Raw genomic sequence first — 21,844 nt, forward strand, 5'->3', positions numbered from 1 at the left:
GTCAACTGTTTTCATAATTGATAAGCCATGATATGCATTTCAACTTAATTATTTAATCTAAAAAAAAGGTAAACAATATTAATATTTATATTAATTTACAGTAAATAAACAGAAACAGCTACTTCTCCCATTAAGATAAGTTGTTACCAGAGACTGTTTGAGATTTTTGAATGAATGCCAAATAATTCATCAAGATAGTAACATTAATTCCATGAATTTACTGATCTTTCCATCTGGGTACATGTTTTTAAAATGGACAAGACTTTCCACTCACATTTTTATTTAACCTTGTTATAAAGTTACTTTACAATGCAAGACTACAATGACTTTCTCTCAACAGCACCACATTCTTTTGTAAAATGTAAACTCCAAAATGTCTGAGTTACTGTGTGAGTTTTTATTATTTTAGGCATAAACAATATAGCGTTTATCATTTAGAGTCTGTGTCCTGCTTAAAAAGAGAGACTTGGGAAAATTGCCAAGTAACCCCAGTTATAACAAGACATGATTTACTCTTGCACTACTCCTATCCTTTGTGAATGGCCAAGGAAAAAGCCATTCAGGTGTTAAGGAAAGTGCGTAAGGTGAATATACAGAAAAAGCAAACAATACTGTGTTTTTTTTGTTTTAAACAAATGCTTTATTCACAAGACGTATTACAGTTCAGCAATATGCATTTTGTAATGGCTCAGGACCAACACATTAGAAACCCACAAACATGTGGTCCTGGTGTCCCTTTGTAATTGACAGCAAGTTGTCCATTTGTCGATCAGTCGTATTGCTGCAAAAGAAAAACAACTTTGAGTAACCTTGGGTTATTTGAACACCATCTATTTTAAAATTCAATGGGTCATGTCAGATGTAGATTGTCTTCATATTAAATCAGAAGTCTAACGCATCATGATCATCATACATAACCATCAAATGCCACATTGTGCTCACTCAAGATACTCACCATGTTACTCATGCAGGGATCCAGCCACACCAAAATCCATTTCCTGTAAATATAAAATGTCCGAGTTATCCTGATTATTGAGACACAACACAGGATTTTTTTTAATTTGTGTGTCAAGTCAGAACGTATATGTTAACTTCATTTTCATATCAGAAGTCTAACGCACTTAAATCATCATTCACGATCCAAAACAAGATATTTCAATAGTTTAAAAGAAAAACTCACAGTCATAAAGTCTTGTTAGGCCTTAGCCGGTCTCCACTCGATCCACGTGGGGATATGCTAGCACTTCGAAAACCTGCTATGAACCCTTAAGATCGGACCTGTGGACAGTAGAACAAACTGTGTAAGAAAAAAATCTACTATTAGCATTTGCATTCACATGTTATACAAAATTAAAACTTACTTCGACATTTCCAAGCAGACGCGGCCTAGTCACGCCGCAGTTCCTACATGCACCATGATGCATAAATAAATTATTTAACTTATTTGTATGCAAATTTACGTCAAGTATCGTAATACTGTATCGAAAATATGCACGCAAATAAGAGTTTCCTAGCCATGTTAAATGCAAATCTTTCACGACTAGCTGGTCTCACTGCAGAAAGCATGCTCTCAAGGGGTGGACTTCTGCAGCAAATGTCCTCCGGATCTATTTTATAGAATATCCGGATCATGTTGCTCCCTTCTCATTGGCTTACACTGACTCTAATGTTTCCCCTCCTCCACTCGTGTGGATATCTATCCCAAAGTCCAACCCCCACGCTTTTCATTTCAGGAAGAAGCGGAACCAACGTTGTATTCGCCGCTGCTGCTGGCTCAGTGCCTTTGACGTTGATTTAAAATAATAGCATCTGGATGTAAGGAAAAACGCATTTTCTATGTAGTCGTCGGCCCTCCGGACCAGCTGTCTATCCCGGTTTGAGACCAGAAAACATGGACTGGACAGTGAGCAGTCGGGCCCTGTTGTGGTGCTTTTTGTCGTTGCTTTGCTGCGCTGGGATCCCACAAAAGGTAAGAGGGGCTAACTGGATAAGCTAGCTTAAGTTAAGTGACATTATCCCGGAGTTACCCACATAACTAATCGTTTCACCCAACTTTAGGCTTGTTTTTCTGCTTTTAATGCAACTAATATTAAAGTCCAAACTTAAATAAGTGTCAGTCACCTTTTAACTGTCTGTGGGGTGCATGTTGTGTTCACATGATAGAATTAAGCTAACGTTAGCTTTATGGCTAAAAGCACAACTTTTAAAGTAATACCAGCTTTGGAAACCCTGTAATTAACATTGCTAACATATCATTATAACATTTCCAATTCATTATTCCAGGGTCACAGATAAAGCAAACTTTAGGAGCATGAAAATAGCATCTCCATCCTCTTAAAAAAGATCTCTGTTAGGAAATATGACAATTTGCTGTCTATATGTTGTAGGTTTAATGGTGTGATAAAATGTGTTCAAACTACTTCCTTTGTTCCTCAGAGTATCTCAGGGTCGTATTGGCAAGCTAGTGAATTTAAGAAATACCCTTTCATTTCTATCACTGCTGAAACATAGGGCTTATACTTCAGTGTGTCTGTTGATGTTGTTAAGTCTTGATGATATGTTAATATTCCAACAGCTTGCATGATAACAAAACACCTCCTTATCTTTGTCACAAGGCTGAACTAGTGCTTTGTTTGCACATAGAGTAGCTACCTCAAAACGTGTCGGTCAGTGTTTGAGTCCTGCAAAGTAATTGTGAAAAGGTGGAAAACCAGGTAGTGCGACCCAAAGCATGGCATTGTTGTGAAAGCAGAACATGTAAAAAAAACAACAACACACAAACGCCTTTGTTCAATGCAATATAATACATGATTTTTAAAATGCAATGTTTGTAAAGTAACATCAACTTTTAGAATAAAGAAAGGCTGCAATATATCTTTTACTAAATACATTTGCAAACTGATAATAGGATCCTTAGCATCTTTGCCTGGTGCAAACTAACTGGCTGAAACTGAGCCAGATTCCTAGGTCTCCATGCAGGGACATTATCTAAAATGCCAGTAAACCAATTCTGCTAAGAAGAAGATTTAAGAAGCCTTATAATCCCCTATCATGTCTCGGCTTCGTCTTAGCCTTGTTGACAGTCTGCTTCCGAAGTTATGCTGACAAATGACAAAAGCTATCTATACATGGTGCCATTTGTGAGTTTGTGTTGGAGAGAAAACTGGAGATGCACTGGGGAAAAAACTCATCTTACTGCATCTTCCTCACTATTGAGGTATTTTAAGGTCGGCATATTCTCTTTTGCAGGGAGGATACCATAGTGACTAAAATCTAGCTTGCCGTCTCAGGTGTTTGTTTTAAGATACTTATTCTCACATCAGCCCCACGCCTCACTCCACACATCCGCCAGCCCACAACAGGTCTAATATTTTACAGCTCTAATATTTTTTACGACTTTAGACCAGCAACCTTAGTTCATGGTGTGTATGCGAGTAAAAGTTGTGATCCTACACTATCTTATCAGAACAGTAGATTGGCTACGCTCCGTATGAGTGTGCCTGAGTGAGGGCCACCACGTGACATCCTCTCCACTAAAGCAACACCACACAGAGAGCAACCCAAACACTGTTGACAAGAAATGTTGCTAGAAAATAATGTTCTTCTTAGAATTATGATATGTGCAACACATTTCTTGTTATACAGTCTTCCTTTCATGGCATTTGAGCTCACCTTTCCTACTCTGGTATAATATAATAATAAACTAATAAACTCTCACAAGCCTGACACTGAAGTAGATCAAACATCCCCAAGACTTTCCCATCTTTATACAGCCTTAAAGGGAAAGCTCTAATGACTACTTGACTATGTTGGACTTAACTGACTTTCAAAAGTAATTTTTTTACGACGTTAAGGTGTCACTTGACTACAGCTACCCTGAGAAGTTTCTAGGTGTGAGATAAGTACTTCTTGGTTCCTGTGTTGGTTTTTGCTCGCGGCGAAACAAGCTGCAAACTTACTGCTTATTACTGCTGACATGTCAGTGTTAAGTGTTCCACTTTTCAACAAAACTGTGACTGTGCCAGCCAAATTAACACATTGTTGTCCGACTCCCCCTATAATTTCTTGCTAATACTGTTTTTACGTTTTATCACTTCCTTTAAAGCTGATTCATTCCATTTTGCGTACTTAAGAATTTCCTTCTCTTCTAAATAAGTGCCTAAAAGCCTGGAAAATCTGTTTCCCACACCCAGTTACACACTGCATCAGTGTTTTAGATGACACCACCAATTAATCTATCAGTAAACATTTAGGCTACACACTTGTGTCTTTTGTCGCCCCATTAATAATGATATTTTTCTGTTGTTTTTGGCCCTCCTTATAAGAGGCTTTGCAATAGAAAGCACCTGCCTAAAGTCAGTTTCCGAGGTGCTAATAAACCATCATGACATGTTGATGCACCGTGCATGGCGGCCATGTCACAGTGACACTGGATGCTGGGCTTTTGTTTGCCTTCAGATTATCTGACCATTTTTTCAGAGGATTGTACAGCCACTTGTACATACAAGAAACAGATTGGTCCATGACTGGCCTTTAACCTTCCTCTTCTCCGTGAGTCATCATCCCCCTCCGCTGTGTCTCTTACACGTGTCCATTTTTCTGACCTATAAAGAGGCATTGTGTCTGTCTGTCTTTCTCTTAGTTTGTACCCAAACAATTATTATCCAAGACTAGGAATTTATTTTTCAGTCTCTACCCAGCTCTTACTATCAGTTTGTGATGTAATGATAATTAACTATCTTGAAGACGTGAGAGTATCTGACAAAAGGGTGATAAGGCAGGTGTACTACCGGTACTTAAAGGGTGCTTGTTTACACTCACTGGGAAAGCGGCCAGTTCCATCCTGTCCTGTGTTCTGGTTGGTCTGCCGTACAAGTGGATGTGAAGCACAGTGACACTCTAGCCGGGCTACCAGTGACTTTATGAGCATTGTACTCATTTGAGGTATGCCTGGTGCTGCAGTGTAGAGGAGAAAGTGAAGACCTCAGAACCTGCCAAGACTTTGGTTTCGCCCCGTTCTGTAGTATTATGTTACTCGCTTACGCAAGAATTTCAACATTTCTGTTTACCCAGAATGAGGAAACGACAGGGAGAACCATGATGTTGAAGGGATGTGCCACCACCACAGTCACTGTGAGCTGCTAGACTGAGGCAACACTGCAGAATATTCAAAAGTCCGTCCCAAACTAGGATCCTCACAGATGTTAGCAGAGTTACTTGCTTGCGAAACCAAAAACCCTGACAGAGGTAACGGGGGGGACAAAAACAAGTTAGTTATGATTCTTCCAGTACATGTGTGTAAAGCTTGTGAGTTTGCAACCCTGTGGGAACAGTCACAGGTGCACAATATTGACACAAAATGTATTATAGGATGTGAGACTAAAGAAGGGGACTGGTAGGCAAATGTGGAAGGACCCAGTTTCCTTCTGAAGAGTGTGAAACTTTCATGGTTGTTGCCTCGTTCTCTGTTAGAACCGGAGTCATTTCCCCATTTGAACCTGGACAAAAATATATTTTTTATGATATTGGTTTCGGAAAGAAAGAAAGCTCAGTGACAAAGGGGAACACCCTGAGTGACTCGGTGAGGGTAGCGGTTGTTTTTGCTCTCCTTACCACATGCGCAGGCCGGAATGACTAGCTCTGGTGGTTTGTTTGTGTCTGACTTGGGAGCACTTTAACCCCCACTGTCCTTATCTCTTACAAAAGTGGGAAAATGCACAGAAGAGCATGATAGTAACTGTAGGTTGATAATCTGCCGTTATAATGTATGCATGTAGGGGCTATTTGCACCGCCCCCAGGGAACTGTAAATGGGAGAAGTTGATCAATACCGCTGTGGCTCAGCAGGAAACTGAGGTCTGTCTGCTCGGCTTTCCAACACTTCTGTGGTGAAGATGGCTGATTCCCAGATTTCTTTTATTCCCAGTCTGACCCTGAGAGTAGGCCACTGAAAAGTGCTAATAGCCTGACTATGAGGCAGTAATCAGTCAAACACATTTAGAAGGTCAGTGATTGCATGATACGTGAAACTGTTGTCAGTAATCAAGTCCACAACATGGTTAAACACTTGATTTTGTAGAGAAAGCTCTTTTTGCATATCATCTTGAAAAAACATCTTAAATGAAAGTAGACAGGAGTGGTCATGCTCAGTTGGTACTGTCCTTTCTGGTTTGTCTGGCAGTCAGAGCTCTCCAACACACCCACTGGACATCTTGCAGCACATTGGGGCCAAAAAGCATAAGAAGCCCACGGCTTGGTTCTCAAGAGTGGCGTTTTTAGAATTCCATGGTGGGGCGAGCGGAGCACACATCGCCCACAGAGCTGTTCATTCAGGCGTAAGCCAAGTCATGGGGCCGGGTGGTTCAGCTGTCGTTGTGGTTATGGCTTGTACTGATTTCCCTGGATTTGCTGCATCTTTTGTTTGTGTCGTGCTTTTGTCAGCTGTCATGAAATGAATCAAAGTGTTCTGATGTCTGAGTGGGAGGGAAAAGTTCTGGAGATAAAGGATCCCACATGTCCCGTCAGCCCATTAATCATCCATGCAAAGAGAAGTTAAAGCACTCTCTTCCTTCAGTTCACTGTACAATCTCTCTCAAAAAAAAAGCCATGTGAGCTATGCTAGGCGGTGGTTTACACGGTGCACCAGGTTCATGCCCAGCTTGTTTTCCTTCCTCCACGTTGCAACCCTCGACTCCGGCTGTTACTTTGAACCTTCTGAACCCGTCAGGCAGCATGCCCTATGTTACTTAGCCCACTCCTTGTTTGCTCTTCAGTTGTCATTGCGGAGTATTGATTTGAAATTCAATGATTTGTAAAGCGCACTAAGGTGGCACACTCCCTTGGGCAACCGTCCACCCCACCCCTTTTCACCAACATGCTGCTTAAACAGGCACTGTTTCTCAGAGAGTGGACCATCTGTGTGTGACTATATAATTTCAAGCTGTCGTTTTGATATGATAATATACACATTAATGTTTGATCCAGGTGTGTGAGGATCAGTAAAGTAATTAATGGTTTATTATTCAACACCTTAATGCAGCCGGGAGCACAGGTTATAGCTTAAGTGGAAGCATGCATGCTCAAACACGCCTGCTGACTGGTGACTGAATTTAATATGTTGTCGCTTTGATTCATGTGCATTGTAATATGTGTAGAGAAGAGATTGTTCACCTTGATTTTTGCATTTTTCTGTAGGGATTTTGCAGCGCCAGCACCGTTTCCCTCCCTGAAAGCCTGCTCTTTGTGTCCACGCTGGATGGAAACCTGCACGCCGTTAGCAAGAAGTCAGGCTCTATCAAATGGACTCTGAAAGAAGGTAAGAGGAGAGGACAAGAGTCAACTGTAACCCGTTTGTGTTTTTCTCATGTCACAGTTCCTTATTCAGGTTACAGTTGCACATCCAAAGTGCTTTTGTTGTGTTGCCACAGGGAAAACAATGAGATCCCACTGCTGTTTTCGAACCACAATGACAATATTGTGTCTTTTGTCAGATTTAGGGTTAGGATATAGTATAACACCTGGGAAAACCTTAGGTGGGATTAAGCAGGAGAAACTACTGGGAGCTGTTCTGTTGGCTAGGCATGGAAACTAGGTAATTATTAACTGAAAGAGGGGCAGAAATAGCCTGTAATCAAGGTCAGAGTGGGCAAGGGTGAGCCACTTTGCTGTAGTGTCACTTACACACACACAGCATGTACTATGGGTACCTTGTTAATGTAGGAACTATACGCTGGGTGATTACATTAGATAAGGTCACTTGAAAAAGTGTCCTAGACCTTTACTATTCTTTCAGTGTTCTTAAGAGTAAGAGACTTAGCATGATGATTGAACACTTTTCCTGTTCTGAACATATATTTTTCTCATTTTTTTAGGGATTGCAAAGATTTAAAACTACTCTAGTTTCAACCCACATGTCCTGGTTAGGTCCACCTAATACCCAAGTCATTAATATTCAAAGGCAGCCTCCTCCGCATCATCTGTTTTACTGGAATGACTATTGAACATAAATTTGACCAGCTCTGCACCCGGCGCCCCACACACCTGTTGTTGTGCTCTTGTCAGGCAACCATACACCTACAGAGTGAGGGGGAATTAAAAAATATTTTGTCTACACCAAAACAGTGCAACTCAGCCCACGTGCGTGTCCTCTCGCTGTTTGCTAGTTATATCCTGACGACTTTGCAAACCTGTGTTTGTATTAGTGTTGTCACAATACCAACATTTTTGTTTCAATACCAAAAATAATCAGTCAAACAAACTTCTTATAGTAGATGAACTACATTATTCAAAAGTTTACATTAACTTTGGATAATAACACAGGAGAAATACATTAGCTCTCTTTCCCTCTCCCTCTCTCCCTCTCCTGACAGCCAGTCGTATCTGTCTCATGCAGCTCAATGAACCAGTAATGAGTGACCCGACAGTGAAGAATAAACATATGTATAACTAGTTTAGCTAGTTCCAGATGTAGATAAGATAGTTAAGTGTGTTAGGTCTTTAACTTGAACTAAGTGTTTTACTCCGCTCACCGGCCCCGTCACAACAGGCGGAGCTGCGGCGGTGATCATGTAGAGCTGCGTTTCTCCGTCAGCAGAGATGTAAGCTAAATATTTTCAAATTTCGTTTTTTGCATCTTTTTTGTCAACAAGCCGAGGCGCATCGGCAATAGCACTCGCAGCGATGCTCTCGTTTTCTCACATGATACGACAGCTAGAGCGTTTAACACACACAGGAAATACGGCTCTTAAATTCTTAAAGTACCGATACTAATGAAATGGGGGAATCGTTGCGTTTTTAACGGCAGGGTATCGCGATACGTTTCTAGTATCGGTGCACCCTGCAACAGTTTGTATATCAGCTAACGGGTGTATTTCTGAGAAACCATTGTTTTCCAGTCTGACACATTCAAGACCCTCCTCTAAACCCCCCCCTGTTCAGATCAGCCTACTAACCGTACTGCTACATGTCCCCTGTTACTGTCCTTTTGTACTGTTTTAAACCTTTCTTTAGAATATTTCATGAATTGAAAGGCTCCTCTAGATGGGATTTTATTATTATTTATTTTCTAACAACCGTCTGTTAATACTCGTAACAATTGCATATGCTGCTTTAACCAAAGAGACAATGGCCGTGTTCGGACCTGGTGTCAACATGTGTCCTTGGTAGGGCTGCACGATTTGGAAAAAATTGCAAATAGAGATTAATTTGACTGCTAATTGCGATATTGGAGGGTATAAGCATGAAATTCTTCCCACTGACATTGAAATGTATAAAAGTGATCAAGTTTGGATCAAGAGGATCAGTTTTAAACGAGCATTTTTTTATGAAGTGAGAGGAATACCATTTGTAGAACCAGACTACCTTATTCGGAATGTTAATTTCAAATCTGTGTCTTTCCTTCCGAATATTGAGGTAGTCCATATCGCAATATTGATAACATCTCTGAGTCTTTTTTTGTTAATTCTTTCAAAAGTAGACAGCACGTCATTTCACACCTGCCATTAAAGTGTATCCACAAATTGTCCCTATTTCTTATCAGATCTCCCTTTCCTACTCACTTCCATTTAAGTGCCTTCTCTCACATCAACCGTCAACAATATGATAATGAGATCCACTCATGTGGTTCCTTTTGACATGAGAAATACTTTCTAAATAATGTTTTAAAAACCCAGACACCGTTCAAACACACAGAGCTACCGTCATGGACAAAGCCAGAGACTGAGCGCTTAGCAGGGGGTGTTAGTTTTGTGACAGTCACCTCCGGAGGGAGTCTGAGAAAAAGGATCTCAATGCTTCCTCAATTTGTCTTGGGAGCGTTCACACCTGTAGTTAAAGCTGTCCACTTGTGATTGGTTGTTAACGCCAGGTCTTAACAGGCCCAATGGCCCCCTTCAGGTAATCCTACGCCTCTCTCCCCCCCCCCCCCCCCTGCTCCTGTTGACCTCTTTAGGCACCTCCACAGAGATCAGCACCATCTGGTCCACTCCCCGTGTGTTCACACAGTAGGGAGGTGTGTGTGTGTTTGTCTAGTTGTAATAGATGATAGGGCCTTACCCGTTGTCTCTTGGTTAAAGAGCTATTGTGTTTTTTTGTAACTCTTTTATTTCGGGTTTCCATAGTGATGCACAAAGTTGAAAAATGCCAAATGAAGTGTAAAGCAGATAGATATAGCAATGTTTTACAGGTGAAGAATCATACACGAGGAAAGAGCAGCATTCTATAATACTCTTGTGTCGCAAGTATAGTGAAATAGACAAAAGAGGGAAGTATTAAAGTAAGCTGCATTGTCCGTATAGCTATAAATATTGAATTGCTTGCCTTGCACATGGCGCTGTGTGCGGACATGACTGTTTGCCTTTCTTGTTTGCTCCGAGGGAATTTGTTTTAATTTGGACTTTGCATTCCGTGCCGCTGAACGTCCTTGATATTCCTGTCACTCTCTCGCTCAATAGCTCCTGGCCATAGTTTGCATTGTTGGTTGATATTCTTGTTAGTCCTGACTTGTGTCTTGTCTCCTTTTCTCTCCTCACAGATCCAGTTCTTCAGGTCCCCACACATGTGGCAGAGTAGGTCCTTTTTCAGTTACTTAATCCATGGGTGTATGTTTCGATGTGTTTGTGTACTACATATCTGTAACAAAAGGGTTGTGAACGATAATAGTTGTGGTAACTTTCCATTTGTGTCGATCCCTGTAGTGGAATTGATATATCTTCTTCCGTTTCTCCTGTAGACCAGCCTTTCTGCCTGACCCCAACGATGGCAGCCTGTACTCTCTGGGAGGGAAGAACAACGAAGGCCTCACAGTAAGAGGAAATCATTCTTTATCACAAACCATAATCTCCCCTCTTAAGTGAGATTACACTGTTCATTTCCCTATTCTGTATAAAAACACATTCTCTCCCATAACACCTTTTCATTCAGTCATGCTGAATGTAATGCACGCACAGAGGACATACGGTATGTGGTTTGCTAATGTTGCTTCATTCATTTTCCCTCAACAGAAATTACCCTTCACCATCCCTGAGTTGGTCCAAGCTTCTCCCTGTCGCAGCTCTGATGGTGTACTTTACATGGGTAAGGCTAATGCTCAAAAAAAGGAATAATAACAAGCCCGGTCTCCTCGCCTAAAGGAGCAGGTGTTATCGGGATATGTTCTAGTACTTTTTGGTTCAACGCCATGCGGTCTGTGCTCTTTTGAATTTGAAACGGTTAACAGGGGAAAGGTAATCTACCAGGGTGACTGTGTCATTGTCTAAAGGGAAGCGGGTGACATTTGCCTCCACACAGATATTATCAGCGAGGCTTTTGTTTTCATTCGACTGAAGCTGCTACAGGAACAAAGCAGATTTCAAATGCAAAGATCCCAAAGGGTTAAGATCTCCAATTCTAGTAGAGTGTTTGAGAGTTATCAGGCCAAACCGTGCTCCTGGATCCTCTCAAGTGGCCGTTACCAGATGTATTGTTTATGCATTCTTCTACTCTATGATTAGTACATTTGCCACTCCCTGCATCGACAGAATAAGCAAGATGCCAGTACAAATACGGGTTTGTCATTGTATGATAGAATGGAAACACCCGTCTCTGTGATGCTTGCAGAGCTGCGTGGTTTTTTTTGGACAATTTCTTATATACCGTTCTGTAAACTAGAGAGTATTCTAATTGAACCTGTAGATTTGATAGTGTTTAGTGCTGAATGTCTTTTTTACTGAGAATATTTATATATTGGTTTTTTTTTTATTCTATTTTTAAGAGATGTTGTAATTCTTGTCGATTGACTGTCCAAACGCTGCTGTAACAAAACAATTTCCCACCTTGGGATTAATAAAGTATCCATCTATTTGATGATTCCTAAACAGGTCTTTCTTCAGGTACGCCAAAAAAACGTGTCTTGGATGTTTACACACTATCGTTGGCAAAAAAAAACACAAAACATAATTTAACAGCGAAATAGGGAGAAATTTCAAGAACAGTAATCCTCTCCACAAAAATTAAGACACCACTCCAATTGGCTACAGTTCTGTCAGTACTTTATAGAATAAAATAATACCTTCACATACCTATAAAGATAAGACCAGAGAGACCGATAATGCTGCAACTGGCTCTTGATCTTGTTTAGAGCTGTATTTTTTCGATTTTGTCAAGAACAATAGAATGCTATCATCATGGCAGAGGTTATTCATTGTGTGTGTGTGTGTGTGTGTGTGTTGTACAGGTAAGAAGCAGGACCTGTGGTACGTGGTGGACCTGTTGACTGGAGAGAAGCAGCAGACCTTGACTTCCTCCTTCGCTGAGATGCTGTGTCCCTCTTCGTCTCTTCTCTATCTGGGACGCACAGGTAACAAAACAATCCAGCAACACAAGATCTTTTTTTTATTTATTTTTTAGTTAAACCTTGCAAAACTAATTTTCGTCAGATTAAAATGGCAGCCAATTCCATTCACTTCGTAATCCGACTAATTAACTGGTTGTTTGTCTTGCATACTCCTACCCCAAACTGTTGGGAAAGCCTTATTTACCTCTCTTATCTATGCTTCTATCCCCGCCCTTCCCTAATCCACACCAACCCCCATTATATCCCTGGGATGGTAAGTGTAGACACTGACCTAGAGCATGAGAGCCCTGTAAATTGAATACTTCCTTAACATGGTTTCCATTCGTTATTCACTTTTTAACCAAACGGCACTTATGCTCAATTTTGTTTCACCATGTCTTCACATTTTTCTTCTTCAATATTTTTAGTTTGGAAGCAAAACAAACTCAATAACATTTGGAACTTCCATTCATCCCCAATAACTGTGGGGATGCTTTGGGATTTTTTTCTTGTCCGATGTGTGGTTCTAAGGCAGGGGTGTTAAAACTTTAAGGGCTACATAAAGAAAAACGTAGGCAGGGCTGGGCCACTCAATAGAGGCGAGGTATATTGCCTCATATATATAAGTTAAGTTATAAGCTATCAAAATCAATCTAATATAGATAAATTATGCTTGATACTTGAATATGTTTAAGAAAAAAAACTGCTTTCCATCAATAGGATTAAATTATTTTCATTTTGTTAAAAAAAGTGTTAGAAGCTCATCCCTTCAAAGCTTAGCCTCCGATTTCTTAAGGGGAAATATGAAGGGTGTATTTCAAGCTTCTTATGAAAATAAGTTATTGGGCTTTTTTTTTTTATCAACTAAGATTTTTTTAGTAAATATTAACTTTAATTGACAGAACGTATTAAAAAATTAGGCTTGTTATTTACCTTTTTATTTTAGCATATATTTAAGTAGTACAATATAAGTCAAACGGAGGTTTTAGTTTTTGGTCATATTCAATAATACTTTTAGAATTAGCTGAGGGACAATCAGAAGTGGACTACAGTTGGCCCCCAAGCTGTAGTATGACCACACCTGTTCTAAGTATAAAGGGCGTCGTGTTTGTATTTATATTCTATAAACTGTTAAGCCCCCTGGCACAAATGTAAAAATGTGTGATATTGGGCTATAAAAATACACTTTATGGATGCATTGTATTTACTCAAATGAAAACTCAAAGCTCCATTTGTGTGGAAGTTCTTAAGGCAAGCGAAGCAATAACAACAAAAATTCCCTCTTGTTAATTTCCCCGGCAGAGTACACCATCACCATGTACGACACCAAGAGCAGAGAGCTGCGCTGGAATGCCACCTATTCCGACTACGCCTCGACCCTTCCTGATGATGACACCAAATACAGTAAGACTATTCATCACGCCAGATCTTTCTGTTCAGTTCCCTTTTCTGACAGACACTAATAGCCACTTTTTGGTTCCCCACAGAGGTGGCTCATTTTGTGTCCAACGGTGACGGCCTGGTGGTGACGGTGGACAGCGACTCAGGAGACGTTCAGTGGGTTCAGAACTATAACTCCCCGGTGGTGGCCATGTATATCTGGCAGCGCGAGGGCCTCCGCAAAGTTCCCCACACGAACGTGGCTGTGGAAACCCTGCGGTACCTCACTTTCATGTCTGGAGAGGTTGGCCGCATCACACAGTGGAAATACCCATTTCCCAAAGAGAATAAGCCCAAGAACAAATTCCTGTAAGCAGACTTTTAACATTGTTAACAATCCCTACTGTTGTTTCTATGATTGTAACTTCTATTTCTAATTTGTCAACATTTTAAAAAGAAAGGATGTCTTATTCTGGAAAATAGCAATCAGGGACAAAACATCGTCTGATCACAGTTTTAAACATGTAAGAACATTCTGCCCATTAATCAAGATGAGCTTCTGTAAGATGTGGGATTGCTTAATGTTGGGATGGAGTCTAGACATGTAATACCTAACAAGTGGATGCTAGCAGGCCTGGTTTTCGCTCAGGTTTCACACTGCAGTACGGCTTTATTTTCATATATTAAGTTCACACCTGCTTCTGCTGGAAAAGGACAAACAGGACTTTCAGTGGTTGAGCCACTGTGATGGTTTCGGGGGAGATGATGGCAAACTCTGAAAGTAATGCAGTCAAAATTTGTTTACCAAGATCTTATTCCGTCCCACTTGAATTTAGCATGAAATATGTACTGTATCTAAAGTAAGTAGGCATTTGTTTAACATTCTCCTTTTTTAGGGCCACTTTGTACGTGGGAAAATACTCCAGCAGTCTGTATGCCTCTTCCTCCCTGGTGCACGATGGAGTCACTGTGGTGGTGAGTGGCTGTTATCTCTTCATTTAGGCAAAACTGTGCAAGTTTTATATTCGGTCAAAGTTTATCTACTGACTTTGTCTCATAATCAGTCTTCATTTTTTGGTTAGTGGTTTCTAAGCTTGCCGGGGAGTTTGTATGAAAACATCCTGTTCCAGTTGTGTCTTCACTTGTACTTCTTACTTGCGTCACTCAGTTCGTTGCTGGCTTTGCCCCAAGGAGGAATATTTCACTCTTACAAGAATTACTCTTTACTATCCTAAATCTATAAAGCTCTTGTTCTTCAAAGAAAGGGTGGCAAATATTAAACAAGTTAAATGACATGTTTAATCAGATGATAACTTCATTCGTTTAAAATGTAAAGATCTTATAAAATAGTTCTAAAAAAGTTAAATTATTAAATGTTTTGTCTTTTTCCTTTATGTCTTTGATCCTTTATTCATTTGTTCATACTATATCATTTAAATACTACTTTTCTTATGTAATCCTGCGAGGCCTCTGAAGGGAAATTCATCTAAATTCGTCGAAAGCGTGTGTTTATTTTCTGTGACTGTGTGCAGCCTCGTGGCAGCACCTTCCCCATGCTGGAGGGTCCCGACAGCCGGGAGACTGACGAGGACAAGGAGTGCGTCATCACACCCAGCACCAGCGTGAAGTTCAACGCTGCGCTGCGGGAGAGAAACCGTATAAACTACATGAGAAACTACCTGCTCCTCATAGGTACTACTTATGGGTTTTAAACTACCCTCTCGAATAAATTTGACATATTCTGTCATGGTGAGGGAGAAGGTTTTAAGGGTCACCACCTCAAAAAAGAAAAAGTTTCAGTGATAGTTCATGTGTGAAGTTGATACCAGGAAAGACCTCTCTGAAATCTTGATTACTTTCCAAGAAACTGCCCTCTGCTGCATGAGTTCATGTATTAAAAAAATGGATGTACTGTTTGTCCAACAATATTGTATTTGACTTCCTTACTAACTTTGAATAATAATATCCCGACTGATCATTAAAACCGTATGTATTCCGGCATTTCAGGTCATCATGAGACGCCCCCTGAAGCTCACACTAAGCTCCTGGAGAAGTTCCCAGACAGCTTTCCTCGCAGCCAAGGCAACGTCATCCCACCCACGACTGACAAGAAGGTTGAGGAGGTGTGTGTCTGTCAGTGTGTGTGACCCAAGAGATGTTTAGTTTTAAAGGTTTTTCAGATAGCAAAACATCTGTGCAGATTGTTCTCACTCTCTTTGTCCTGTCCTCCCCTTGCAGAAGGTAAATGATAGTGGGATGAATGATGGCCCCCCATCCTCCCCGCCTGAAACATCCATCCAACAACCTGGCACCAGTGGTCGCACTGTGCGTCCGGAGGCCCCGGTGGACTCCATGCTCAAAGACATGGCGACTATCATCTTCTCCACCTTCCTCCTGGCTGGCTGGGTGGCCTTTGTGATCACCTACCCCAAAGTGAGTCACACAGCACCACCTAGTGGACCGCGGAGTCTCTGCAGCTGTTCAGCTTAAAAAATCAAACGCAGATTGAGCCTAGTTTATTAAATGTTTTATTTAAGCGATTTCAGAGCCTCATAATGGGCTCCAATTTGTTTATGAATCGACTGAATTAATGCAATACATAATTATTGAGTTCAAGCAACTGTCTGTAAAGCATTTACTCCTTTTAAGTCAATTTATTGAACATGTTAACAAAGATTTTTTTTACAAAGTATAAATAATAAAGGGACAGGAAGAAGCACAACATCTTTTCTAGTCCTACCCTCTCTAGCCAACATTGCTAATCAAAAGTCATACAGAGTTCAATTCATCTCTTTGTACAAATAATTAAAACATTTTTTTTTTAAATCAAATAATCACATTTAATTCAACTTAAGAAGACAAGATATATTCTCTGCCATTAGATGGAAAATAAGACGTATATAAATCTGAATTAGCCTCGTCTACAATATACATCTATTTCGTGCGTTCCTCTGCTGAAAACAGTCCTGTTATTCTTAGAGACTCAGACCTCCTCTCTCTCTCTACAGAGTGTCCACAAGCAGCAGCAGCTGCAGCACCAGGAGTTCCAGAGACAGATGGAGGAGAAGTTGGAGCTGCTCCAGAGACAGCAGCCGTTCCCCCCTGCAGACGGGGGCCTGGGCTTGGCCCCAGACAGCGACTATCTGGAGGTGGCCCGCACTCGCTCCGAATACTCCGACCACAGCAGCCCTAATGTGACCCCCCGTGCCTCCAACCACTCCAACCTGTCTGTGTCTGAACTGGGAAGCTCCGCCAATGAGCACGAAGATGGAGGTGAGCAAATAAAAAATGACATGCACACACTTTGTTTTAAGAATTGTAACTCAGTTTTCATTATTCAAAATGTTTTATTTGTCTCATCAGAGGAGGACTCCAATATAGTCAGAGTGGGCAACATAACTTTCCGTCCCAAAGAGGTCTTAGGTCATGGGGCTGAGGGCACCATTGTTTACAAGTAAGACTGAAAAAATCTGCCAACAATTATTCCCTATTCTTGTTTTATTTGTAAAAAAAAATGACCTGATATCATGTTGTTGTACTTCCATTGTTTATCCATCAGGGGTCAGTTTGACAACCGTGCAGTGGCAGTGAAGAGAATTCTCCCAGAATGCTTCAGCTTTGCAGACCGGGAAGTCCAGCTGCTGAGGGAGTCAGACGAGCACCCGAATGTCATCCGCTACTTCTGCACTGAGAGGGACCGTCAGTTCCAGTACATCGCTATTGAGCTGTGTGCTGCCTCTCTTCAGGAGGTATGAGGGGCGAGATGGATCAACTTTTCTTAGTCGGGGAAGAATTTGCGATAATTGGGTTGTTCTTTTGGGAAAACAAGAATTATTTGCTATTAACAGCACATAGGAATAAATGTTGCTTTACCTTTATGTGTCAGGGCCATGCATTTGTACTGCTAGTGTTAATTTGCAATTTGTATTTGTCTTTGTTTCATTATTTAACAAACTGCAGAAAGTATAGATTATATGTTGGTTCCCTTCACATAATCAAAGGGAAATTAAGACGCCATGTTTCAATTACTGGACTCTTAACTGATGTTTCTTCTCTCTAGTATGTGGAGAGGAAGGATTTTGACCGTCATGGACTTGAGCCCGTTATACTTCTTCAGCAGACCATGTCAGGACTGGCCCACCTGCACTCTCTGAACATAGGTATCGTTGTCATTATTTTTGGATGCTATGGATTACCTAACAACATCTACATCACTAAAGTAACTGCTTGTTTTTCTCCTCTCATCTTGATTCTTTTCCTTCAGTCCACAGAGACCTGAAACCCCACAACATCCTGGTGTCCATGCCCAATGCCCACGGCCGGGTCCGGGCCATGATCTCAGACTTCGGGTTGTGTAAGAAGCTGGCCGTGGGCCGCCACAGCTTCAGCAGAAGGTCGGGGGTTCCCGGCACTGAGGGCTGGATCGCCCCTGAGATTCTCAGCGAGGACTGCCAAGACAACCCGGTGAGTGGGAAGTAGAGAAGCTGCACTCTCACGTAGGGATGGGATATAGGCTTTTATCACAGAGGGAAATGACAAGCGATATTCCATATTCAGAATATCTGAAAGAAAAGTGCAACACGGGTAAAAAGAAACAAAACAGTCTAGCTCGCTTTCATGGTAGGAAAGACAATGATTTAAATCAAATCAAATAATTATCATGTAAAAAAGAACAGAAATGATGTTGCCATTGTTTTATTATTATTATTTATTTATTCATTCAATTATGTATACTTTATTTACGAAGGCCAACCTTTTTGATTTATGATTGTTTTATTTTCCGCTTTTCACTAAAAAGGATGTCGTATTTGTAATCTAACAAAAAACATTTGTTCTTAACAAAATCTTCGGTTAAAGGACATAAATGTAGGTGAAAACACAAAACAAGCATTTAAGAAAGCTATGACTCAAATGTTGTCAGTTTGAACAGACACTGAAAACTGTCTATAGGGTGAATGTATGTGAGCATTAATTCACATAAACAGGTAAACCAACACTGGAATACATAACTTATATTTGGGTGGTAAATGTGTGTTTGATTACATGCCACACTGACCTCCTCCCTCCTTATCTTCTCCCTTGCAGACCTGCGCTGTGGACATCTTCTCTGCTGGTTGTGTGTTCTACTACGTGGTGTCTCAAGGAAGCCACCCCTTCGGCAAGTCCCTGCAGAGGCAAGCCAACATCCTGCTGGGCACGTACAGCCTCGACCATCTGCAAACTGACAAACATGGTGAGGAATAAACGTGCTTGTCTTCCTCATATCACTTCCAAAGATGCATTACTAAAGTCATGCAGTTGGTATTTCATTTTGATTAATAACAGGTAGGGTGGTGTGAATGATGGGTGGCTTGTGTTATTTTCCAGAGGACATTGTAGCCAGAGCTTTGGTAGAGCAGATGATGAGCATGGAGCCCCAAAGGAGGCCTTCTGCTGAGAGCGTTCTCAAACACCCTTTCTTCTGGAGCCTGGAGAAGGAGCTGCAGTTTTTTCAGGTCAGCTGTTTGATTTGGCTACTGTGCTACTACAAACTAATCTGCACGTCAATCCTACCCAGGTTACTTTGTATTTGTGTAAACACTCATGTGTGTTGTGCTTGGATTCATCATTATTAAACTTCTTCATACAATGTACATACTGGCTGTTTCAATATCATTTGGACAGTAATGTTAGGTTGTCTCTATTCCTCACATAATTACTTCACATGTGGTTGAAATTCATCTAAAGCCACAGCTTAATCCGTAGAACTAAATTGATGTGCTTCATAATAGATTTGAGGTCTTGTGGAGAATAAGGCTGTCGGGCATACTGACATTTCTTTTTTTGTTGTTGCGGTTGCTTGCAGGATGTGAGCGACAGAATAGAAAAGGAACCGCTGGACGGGCCAATCGTGAGACAGCTGGAGAGAGGAGGGAGGGCTGTTGTCAAGGGTGACTGGAGAGAGCACATCACAGTGCCACTGCAGACAGGTATGAAACTGGCTGGGATGTGAACATGTCAAATTCAAGCTCCTGGTTACCCCCATTCTAAAAAAAGTCATTATATGTTGCTTCCAACTCAGGGTTTGAGATTAGCACAGATTGACTCGGAAGTATTTATGTTTAGAGCTAGCTTTGTAGGGACATGCATGGTATACGATCACAGTTCCACAGATTGCCATATCCTGTCACCACACAATGTTTGAAGTGAGTCTGCTGCTTCCTGCCTGAATCAGTCACCTGCTGAATACCACAACATCTACTGATTCTCTTCGAACTTTGCACTCAGTTTATTTGACTAATGGCACTGATAGTCATGAATTGAGTAGAGTTATATGAGGTCCTAATAGATTACATTCCATCTTATTACAACAGAACATCAAATTATACTCCTGTTTCCATATTTACAATAAACAACCTTTAATAGCTATTTGTTTTATACTTGGCATACTTTTTATGACTGTTATGCGACCCTTAAAGTCTTTCACCTGAAGTTATTCAGACACCAGGGGCCCCGATCAGTCTGGCTAATTCACTATCAGAATAAAGTTGTATCATCTCACTGTTTATTGATTCCTTGTTGAATGATTTTGTCTAACTCTTCCTTTGGCAGATCTGCGGAAATTTCGCTCCTATAAGGGAGGGTCAGTCAGAGACCTGATGCGTGCAATGAGAAACAAGGTAGGAAAGTGTTCTTGTGTTCTCTACTCAGAAACAGATTTGTACTGTAAGACCTAACACTTGACCTTCTTCCTTCTTCAGAAACATCATTACCGGGAGTTGCCTGCTGAGGTTCAGGAGACGCTGGGCTCCATCCCTGATGACTTTGTCTCCTACTTCACCTCCCGCTTCCCCCACCTGCTAATGCACACATACCTGGCCATGCGGACCTGTGCTTCTGAGAGGCCATTCCTGCCTTACTACTCCACTGCAGATCAGCTTGCCAAAACACAGACCCAGTACACACATCTCGGGCCACAAAGACAAAAAGAGCCATGTACTCAACCCTTGACTACACACACATCTCTCCCCTCCTCACAACCACAGGAAAATACACATTCGTCACAGCCAGCGCAGGTCCCTCACACAACACCTGCTGAATCAGCCCCCTCTTCTTCTCCAGATGAGCCTGTAGCTTCACATTTGCCAGTTGAGACAGTGGAGCCTGCACCGTCCACACAGACTGACCTGCAGAGTCAAACCGGGAACCCCACACATGTCTCAGAATCACCTACCGATCCTCTCATGCTAGAACAATCCATTCAGCCTGAGGTGCACAAACTGACAGATCCTTTGATACTGGGTAATGAATCAGTGTGAGCATTGCCTTCAACAGTGGACACCAAGTTGGGCTCAGCTGCTGCAGTATGAGCTGGTGAAGACCAGGCCTGCAGTGCCTGCGATCCACCGCCGGGTGCAGCAGCTGTATCCTTAATAAGTGCCTTCTGCTCACCTGTGTAAAAATGTCGCCCAACAGAACCGTCCACTTTGTTGTTCCTGCTTCGAGGAAGTCCGATAAGTAACAGGGTGATGCAGGACCTTATATTGTAGCTGGACTGAGCAAAGAGATATTTTTTATTTTATATCAGCATGTCCAAAATATTGTGTTTGTCCCCCAAAAATATCTGGCCTCTATTGTGGGGAACATGTCTGGATGTTGTTGGATAGTTTTATAGTGCAATGTTGTATTTCTGAGTGAGCCTCTTCACTGCACAGATACTGTATGTGTAATTTTGTATAGACGGTTCAGAATTTGGATGATGATGATGTGGCCAATGTGCCTTTTCTTTTCTTTTTTTAAATATCACTGTGCTGTGTACAGATCTAAAAAAAATGACTATGCTACATGTGCTTTATTCCAGTTAATGCTGCTAGACTGCTTCTCTTTTGTCAATCAAGAATAATGTTGCGAACTCACCAGGAGAGGCCTGCTCCAAATAGTGTTCAGGGTGGCACCTGAATACAGTAGGTAATGAGATTTAGTCAAAAAAGAGTTAAGCTGTCAGGCAGCAGAGCTCGCTTAAAATAACTTTTCAAGGTTTTTAAAGTGAAGTAAATAACTTGCACATTAAAACGTTTTTTTTTTATACTAAGATTTTGGTTGTGGATTAATTTTTACTGCAGGGCAAGATGGGGATTTGGGAAATGTGGGATAATTAACTACAGTTGGTTCCTAA

General features: G+C 41.2%; 1 protein-coding gene and 1 long non-coding RNA gene across 2 annotated transcripts; one reads left to right on the top strand and one right to left on the bottom strand.

The window, feature by feature from the left end:
• Positions 1–602: 602 nt before the first annotated feature.
• Positions 603–1,597, bottom strand: LOC134878382 (uncharacterized). Its single transcript, XR_010167666.1, has 4 exons — positions 1,362–1,597; positions 1,181–1,278; positions 956–998; positions 603–781 (listed from the first exon to the last, which is right to left on the bottom strand). It is a non-coding gene; the product is annotated as an uncharacterized LOC134878382 (long non-coding RNA).
• A 127-nt stretch (positions 1,598–1,724) lies between these two features.
• LOC134878361 (serine/threonine-protein kinase/endoribonuclease IRE1-like) lies at positions 1,725–21,760 on the top strand. The gene is made up of 22 exons (XM_063904357.1): positions 1,725–1,969; positions 7,194–7,314; positions 10,531–10,564; positions 10,729–10,801; positions 11,000–11,072; positions 12,211–12,333; positions 13,612–13,713; positions 13,797–14,058; positions 14,586–14,664; positions 15,222–15,381; positions 15,697–15,812; positions 15,928–16,122; positions 16,698–16,962; positions 17,053–17,143; positions 17,249–17,438; positions 17,750–17,849; positions 17,954–18,153; positions 18,775–18,922; positions 19,057–19,184; positions 19,535–19,658; positions 20,281–20,348; positions 20,430–21,760. Exons 1-22 carry the CDS (start codon positions 1,892–1,894, stop codon positions 20,985–20,987), a joined length of 3,288 nt encoding a protein of 1,095 aa, XP_063760427.1. The 5' UTR covers positions 1,725–1,891; the 3' UTR covers positions 20,988–21,760.
• Positions 21,761–21,844: the final 84 nt, after the last annotated feature.

The sequence above is a fragment of the Eleginops maclovinus genome, chromosome 16 (genome assembly GCF_036324505.1).
Source record: "Eleginops maclovinus isolate JMC-PN-2008 ecotype Puerto Natales chromosome 16, JC_Emac_rtc_rv5, whole genome shotgun sequence".
Classification (NCBI taxonomy): domain Eukaryota; kingdom Metazoa; phylum Chordata; class Actinopteri; order Perciformes; family Eleginopidae; genus Eleginops; species Eleginops maclovinus.